Source organism: Propithecus coquereli, unplaced genomic scaffold (assembly GCF_000956105.1).
Source record: "Propithecus coquereli isolate 6110/MARCELLA unplaced genomic scaffold, Pcoq_1.0 Scaffold3, whole genome shotgun sequence".
Taxonomy (NCBI): Eukaryota; Metazoa; Chordata; class Mammalia; order Primates; family Indriidae; genus Propithecus; species Propithecus coquereli.
Window position 1 is genome coordinate 3,172,734 of NW_012148618.1, and position 8,336 is coordinate 3,181,069.

General features: G+C 37.4%; 1 protein-coding gene across 1 annotated transcript; it reads right to left on the reverse strand.

Moving 5' to 3' along the window:
- Nucleotides 1-5,730: 5,730 nt before the first annotated feature.
- LOC105814191 (olfactory receptor 11H6-like) lies at nt 5,731-6,672 on the reverse strand. The gene has a single exon (XM_012649091.1). The coding sequence runs from the start codon at nt 6,670-6,672 to the stop codon at nt 5,731-5,733; it is 942 nt and encodes a 313-aa protein (XP_012504545.1).
- Between the last annotated feature and the right edge of the window lie 1,664 nt (nt 6,673-8,336).

Consider the following 8,336-nt stretch of genomic DNA (forward strand, 5'->3'; position numbering starts at 1 on the left):
GGAACGCATTCTACTAAGTGAGGTATCCCAAGAATGGAAAGACAAGCACCACATGTACTCACCGTCAAATTGGTATTAACTGATCAACACATAAGTGCACATACAAGAATAACATCTATTGGATGTTGGGCAGGGGGGAGCGGGGGAGGAGGCAGCAGGGGACGGGTATATGCATACACAAAGAGTGCAATGCGCACGACCCGAAGGATGGACATATTTGAAACTTGGACTTACAGGGGGAGGGGGAGGTGAGAGCAACATACGTAACCCAGACATCTGTACCCCTATAATATGCTGAAATAAAAAAAAAATTTTGCATGGTATATATTTTCCTAGTAATTTACTTTTAACCTATTTTTTTTAATTCAAAGTGTATTTCTTGTAGACAGCTAATTGGGTCTTGCTTTTCTTCCCAATTTTACAGCCTCGGTCTTTTAGACTCATTTGCTTACATTTAATCTAATTTCTGATATGGTTATATCAAAATCTACCCTCTTCCTAGCTGCATTATATTTATTCTATATGTTCATTTCTTTTTTTCCTCTTTTTCTGCCTACTTTTGGATTGAGTATTTCGTATTTTTGTGAATCCATTTTAACACCAGTATTGGCTTGTTATTTGTATCTTAAATTTTTTTTAAAAACAAGATTGTCCTAGGATTTGCAATATACACCTTTATTTAATCAGAGTGTAACTTTAAGTAATATTACCCTGCTTTGTGTGTGGTATAAGTGCTTTACAATTATGAATTCCAAATCTTCCTCTCATCCTTTGGGCTATGTTTTGGTCATATAATTGACTTTTATATAAACTGTAAGAACACAAAATATTATTACAATATACATTTCATTTATTCTATTTCTAGTGCTTTCTTTTCTTGATGGATCCAAGTTTCTGTCTGGTATCATATTCCTTCTGCCTGAAAAACTTAAGCAATTCTTTAGTGCAAGTCTGCTGGCAATGAGTTCTCTCAATTCTGTTTCTATAAAAATATTTTTTTACTAGGTATAGATGAAGGCCATTGGTGCTTAGAACTTGCTCAAATCTATAGCAAAGCAGAGAGAAACGCCAAAACAGCAACTTCAAGCACTAATAGCAGAAAAGAAAATGCAGCTAGAAAGGTATTGGGTTGAATATGAAGCTTTGTGTAAAGCAGAAGCAGAACAAAATGAATTTATTGACCAATTTATTTTTCAGAAATGAACTAAAAATTTCGCTTTTATAGTAGGAAGGCAAACCCCTCCCCTGGAAACCAAAAAACCTTTATACAGGTGGGCGCGGTGGCTCACGCCTATAATCTTAGCACTCTGGGAGACCTAGGTGGGAGGATCGTTTGAGCTCAGGAGTTCGAGACCAGCCTGAGCAAGAGTGAAACCCCATCTCTACTAAAAAAATAGAGAGAAATTAGCTGGACAACTAAAAATATATAGAAAAAAAAATTAGCCAGGCATGGTGGCGCGTGCCTGTAGTCCCAGCTACGCGGGAGGCTGAGGCAGAAGGATTGCTTGAGCCCAGGAGTTTGAAGTTGCTGTGAGCTAGGCTGACGCCACAGCACTCTAACTTGGGCAACAGAATGAGACACTGTCTCAAAAAAAACAAACAAAAAAGCCTTTGTACCATTACAGCTACTTGATGTCACAATGTGTGAGAGGCGCAGCCCTCTGAAGGCAGCACTGTGAGGCTGGGGGGCTCATTTAAGCATCAGTGCACAGTTGCCCATGGCTACCTAGGAGAGTCTCACCTCTTGTGTTCTTAGTCTGAACTAAGCAGTCTGTAAGCTTTGATCCTTTTTTGGTAAATTTACAAAGCTTTGGAAGGAAAAGCAATAAACTACGGTTTTCAAATGGAAAAAAAGGCCGGGCACGGTGGCTCACGCCTGTAATCCTAGCTCTCTGGGAGGCTGAGGCGGGCGGATTGTTTGAGCTCAGGAGTTCGAAACCAGCCTGAGCAAGAGTGAGACCCCGTCTCTACTAAAAATAGAAAGAAATTAATTGGACAACTAAAAATATATATAGAAAAAATTAGCCGGGCATGGTGGCGCTTGCCTGTAGTTCCAGCTTCTTGGGAGGCTGAGGCAGGAGGATCGCTTGAGCCCAGGAGTTTGAGGTTGCTGTGAGCTAGGCTGACACCATGGAACTCTAGCCCGGGCAACACAGTAAGACCCTGTCTCCAAAAAAAAAAAAAAAAAAAAAAAAAGGAAAAAAAGAAAAACACAATACAAATGTTGAAATGGTGAAAGAATTCATTTATTTTAAATGTCCTATGAGATAAGAATAAAAAGAAAACATACAACCTGTTCTCAGTAATGGCATGATGTAAACCGTAGGTGAAATGTGGGTGGTGGCAATTATAATCTTCCAAATTGAAGTGATCTCTTAAGAGAATGTGTACATTTGTAATATTCTGGTTACTTTTGCTTAGTTGATATTTTGTCCTGACTGAACAAGAAACACACACACACACACATAAATAAATTGGACTTCTCCAATATTCAAAAACTTCCATGCTGCAAATGACAGCATCAAGAAAAGTGAAACACAACAACATCACAAAAGTGAAACACAACTCACACAATGGGAAAAATATTTGCAAACCATGTATCTGTTAAGAGAACTGTATCCAGAATATTTTTCAAAATATACTTTTAGTAAATGCTTTATTATATTGCATTACGGGAATTAGGGAAACAAAGGATCTATACTGTATTTTTCAAAAGCATTATTTTTAGAACCACAAATTATATTGAAATCGTTATGCCAAGAAAATAAAAACAAAGATCAGAAGAACTAAACGGTATTTACATTAATCAAACTTTGCTGCTAATTCCTGCATAGGTTGAGATGGATTCACCTCCACTGGAGCTTTTAACTCATCATTATCCACCTTGGTCTCAGGGCGCTCACGTGGCTCGTTTTCAAGATTAAAATAATCAGAACAGAACTTCTCAAACCATCAATGTATTGTGTGTTCATTAGCCACATCCTTCCCAAACATATTGTTGATATTTTGAGCTGTCTGCACTGCACTCGTATTTGAAAATAACACAAATTTTGACTTATCCATGGTTTCACAAAAATTGCTCTAAAAAAAATTTGACAGATAATCATAAGCCAAACTGTGTGTTTGAAAGAATGAGGATGTGCCTTCACAATAAAAATAAAACAAGAAGTGTCAAAATGAAATGTCAGAGATATCAACTGTCAAACTTAGTACTTAAGGAAATCAGACATTTCATACTTAATAACCTTATATGTGTCTCTACAGAGAAATACATGAATATTAGCGAATTGAAATATAGCAAATACACATAACACACACATAAAAGAGATGCAAATTATATTTTTGGCACATTTTCAGCACAATCATCTAATACAATTTTCCTTTATAGGCAGAGGTAATAAATAGTACAAATGTATATTTACGGTCAATGAGGTCATAAGAGTGGCCCTAATCTGAAAGGACTGATATCTTTATAATTAAAGGAAGAGACACTAGTGCTCTTTCTCTTTCTGTGTGCACACAGAGAGAAGACCTTGTGAGGACACAGTGAGAAGGTGGCCACCTGCAAACCAGGAAGAGAGGCCTCTCCAGACACCAACTCTGCTGGCACCTTGTCCTTGGACTTCCAGTCTGCAGAACTGTAGGAAAATAAGTTTCTGTTGTTTAAGCCACCCAGCCTGTGGTATTTTGTTATAGCAGCCTGACTAGACTAACACAGATATATGAGGGAGAAATTAATACACATGCTCACACAAAAATGTGTACATGAATGTTCATAGCAACACTATTAGCCCCAAAGTGGAAACAACCTAAATGTCTACCAACTGATGCATACATAAACAAAATGTGGTCCATAGATACAATGGCACATTACTCATCAATAAAAAAAAATAAAGTACTCACATCTGCTGAAACATTGATGATTTGTTCATGGATAAACATTAAGCTAAGTGAAAGAAGCCAGCTATACGTTGTATAATTCCCTTTATTTGAAATGATCAGAATAGATAAATTCATTTAATTCAAAGTAAATTAGTGGTTGCCAGGGAGGGCTACTGGGTATAGGATTCTTTCTGTGTGTGTGTGATGAAATCATCCTGAAATTTCTTAGTAATGATGGTTGCACAGCTATGTGAATAAACTGAAAAACACTGAATTGTACACTTTAAAAAGGTAAATTTTATTGTGTATGAATCATATTTCAATCAAGCTATTACAAAACATAAAAAGGTTAAAAAAGTTTATTTCCATCGCAGAGTTTTATAATCTTTCTGAGGAAAGGAAGTAAATCTTGATAATTTGGATTTCTCCAAAAACTAGCATAATGCCAAGATAATGTACCATAGAAATCTTTGAAATGAATGGTTGTATAGGTTGCCATATGTGCTTTTCTTCATATTTTCAATTCTTTTTACTATGTACAATCTCCCAAACAGAAGCATGTAAAGAACTTTCAAGAGACATTTATCTATTTTAGATAAAAATTTTTTTGGCAAAGCAATAATTGGGTAATAATATGTCTTATTGCAATCTAATATTTATTCAGTTTGGTTGATTTGCACCAGGGTGGCTTTTGACAATAAATGTGGGTGTGGTCTCATTCTGTGTTATTTTAGAGTTTGGTAATTCCTAAATTTGAATGCAGTGGTTCTCAATCCTCCCTGTATATTACAACCTTTGGGGGAACTTTTCAAAATACCCATGCTTAGGCCCCACCCCCAATTCTGAGTCAATTGGTTGAGCATCAATGTTCTGATGCAGGTAGGTGTCAACAGGAAGTCCTCCACGTGGTTGTAATTACTGTTACCCTTTCAGAGAATCTAGTGTAGATCTATGCTTTTCAAACTTCAACGTGCATATAAATCCACTGGGGATGTCCTTAAAAATGCATATTCTGATTCAATAGTTCTGGGATAGGGTCCTTGGATAACTGTGTTCTAAAAAGTTCTCCAGTGACACCCAGCTGATTCAAAGACCACACATTCTATAGTAAGGGTTGTGGAATGTATTTTAAAATGTGCAGGAGTGGAAGCATGGTTAGTAACAAGAAAATTAAATAAAACATTATTATATTATTAGAGAAAGAGATTGATAAAGGGAGGCAAGGAGGTAATTTCTTAGAGTTTATCTTTCATCTGGGGAAACTTTTCTATTGATTTGATTATCATTTAATGGTTAGTTCAACTGGTTCAGGTTGACCTCACTTTCTTCTATGAAAGTTCTTTTCTTTCATCTATAGGACATGTAAAATACAGATTGCTATAGAGTTTGTATGGTTTCTTTAGATAGTGTTCTGACTATCAAGAATGACAGAATCTAGTGAGAAAATATGAAGAAATATATTTGTTTTATTTAAATTAACATTTTTGACATCTATGTGCTAGGTACTGTGTTCAGTTCTGAAATTACAGAAATTACTAAGCATAGTTCTTGCTCTCAAGGAATTTACAATACAGCAAGGATGGGAGACAAGTGGAGGCACATTTGTAAACACATAACTATAATAAAAGAAAGAATAAAATCATGTTAAATAGAAGTACAAGTAATGTGCTATGGAAGAAGTAATTAATTCTGCCTGGGGAAAGGCTTCACTGATGACATGGCATTTAGGATTTTGAAATGTCTCCTTTGAAAAGTTCATATCCACTTGCCAGTTTCTCAACTCTTCACTGACAGGGGGCTCACAGTCTGAACTCATTTGGGAATAACTCACTAACATCGCGACCAATTTCAGGAACCTCCTAGAACTTTCTTCAAGGCATCCTTCATTTCTTTATTCCGGAGGCTATAGATCATGGGGTTGAAAAAAGGGGTCAAAACTGAGTAGAACAGAGTTGTAAACTTCTGCATGCCCTCTGCTTGTCCTGACCCTGGGCTCACATATGTCATCATGACCGAGCCATAGAATAGAAACACGACAGCCAGGTGTGAGGAGCAGGTAGAGAAGGCCTTCTTCCGGCCAGCAATGGAAGGCACCTGCATCACAGCCCTCAGCACCAGGGTGTAGGAGCCAATAATGTAGAAGAAGGTGGCAAAGATGAGGAGGGAGCTCATGGTGCCACATATGAGAACAGTCCCTGGGATTGGAACACAGGCTGAAGCCAGGGCCAGCAGGGGACCAAGGTCACATAGAAAGTCATCAATCACATTTGGGCCACAAAATGGCAGCTGGGTAATGAGTATCACTGGGATCAGAAACCAGAGGAAACCATAGACCCAGCAAAAGATGACCAGGCTGCTACAGAACTTAGTAGTCATGATGGTGGGGTAATATAGGGGACGACAGATTGCCAGGAACCGGTCATAGGCCATAATGGAGAGAAATAAGCACTCAGTTGTGCCCAGTGAGAAAAAGAAGTACAACTGGAGGAGGCACCGAGCAAAGGAGATGGTTTTGGTCTTGGAGAGGAAGTTGGCCAGCATGTTGGGCACATCAGAGTTGACATAGCATATCTCCAGGAAGGAGAAGTTGGCCAGCAGAATGTACATGGGGGTGTGGAGCCGGTGGTCCCAGTGCACTGCACACACAATGGCTGTGTTTCCTAGGAGAGTCAGGAGGTAAGTCACAAAGAATATGGAAAAGAGGAGGATCTGTATTTCCCAGCGGCAAGGGAAGCCCAAGAGGATGAAGTCACTCACAGTGTGGGAGATATTTCTGGCCTCTGAGGTCATTTTCTTCCATCCTGTGAGGATTGTAGCACAAATTATATATATAGAAGGAAGTATGTGTCCTGATTCTTCCCCAGGAGACTGAACATACTTTCCCAGTCATAGGAGAGGGGGTCTAAACCGGTGGCTTTGTTTTGATTGGGTACCCCAACAATACAGTTGTTGAGTATACACTTCTGTGACTATTCACTCAGTAACTGTATATAAGCCACTGTTCAGCAATATAGCAAATATTGGTAAAGCTTTTGAAAAAGGTTTCCTGTAATCAAAATAAAAATACAAATTCAAATATTTCTTTTCTGCCTTCCTCAGTGTGTTGCCTGCTGCAGCCAACTTTGGAGAACACCAGTTTAGGTGATACAGATAGGTGGCTGGCTAAAGCTAAACTGAGATGCCAGTTTTGATATGGGTAATTCACTTATAAAAATTAGAATTGACAGATTTACTGAACAAAATAGCAACATTACCCAAGTAACATAAAGGAGAAAACATGAGGCTTAAGAAGCCAAATATGAGAATAGCCACATAGTGACAAAATGACTTCATGTAAGTTACAACTTAGCTACATTAAAGTGATCATTTCTAGGCCATTATTAGTATCTACTCTCTATCTGTAGGATGGTATGGTACATGGCTCCATACTTTGGTATTATCAGAATTATATGGCAAAGACTTTGAAAGGTGTAGATTTCTGGGATCCAGCCTGGGTGTGGGACCCAATAGTGTGGCAGAGTGTGGGCTTTGGAGACATTCAGATCTGAGCTTGAATACTGGCTCTGTCATTTCATAAGCATTGTTTTCTCAGGAAGGAACTTAACCTCTGAGAGCATATTCCTTTCTCTATGAAATATGAATAATAACACATACATAGCAAGGCTCTCATGAGAATTGCATAAAACAATATATATATGCAAAAGTAGTTTATAGATTATAAAACGTTACAGAAATGTAAGCTATTATAAACCGTTCAGGAACTATTATGCTAAATGTTATACTCCTATGTTAATTTTATAAATTAAACCTATTTCAAATTTTATAAATTAAACCTATTTCAAAATGCAAAAGAGTGTTTTTTGCCTATGGAATTTTAGCCATGTGACAGATTAAGTATGTGTGTGGGGTGTGCGTGTGTATATATATATATTTTTATATATATATTCATGTATATATGAATAGGAGCATGCTCCCTAGCCCCCTCAGACCACACCAAAGATGCAACTCTCTAAGAAGCTTCCTTTTAAGACTATTTTTTGGAGGAAATGGGGAAATGTAGGTCAAAGGATACAAAGTAGCAAATATGTAGGATGAAGTCAAAAGATCTAATGAACAACATGAAGACTGTAGTTAATAATAGTGTATTGTATTTAGGATTTTTGCTAAATAAGTGTTGTAGCTTCTCTTGCCACAGGGGGGAAAATAGGTACCTTTGTGAGATGATGAATATATTAATTTGTTCCACTATAGCAACTATTTTACTATATATGTACCTTATAACATCATGTTGTGTAATTTAAATATACATAATAAATTCCATTTTTAAGAAAAGACTTTTTTTTTGTCTACCAGACATATCAGAGCTCCTATTTTCTTGATTATAGGCTATCTTCCTTGGCAGGGATACCATTAAGTCTTAAATGACAGAGACATTTCCTGATGGCTATGCTGTG

Excerpts from the sequence above, each read along its gene's own strand:
- LOC105814191 (XM_012649091.1), bottom strand. The coding sequence starts at position 6,672 with ATGACCTCAGAGGCCAGAAATATCTCCCACACTGTGAGTGACTTCATC.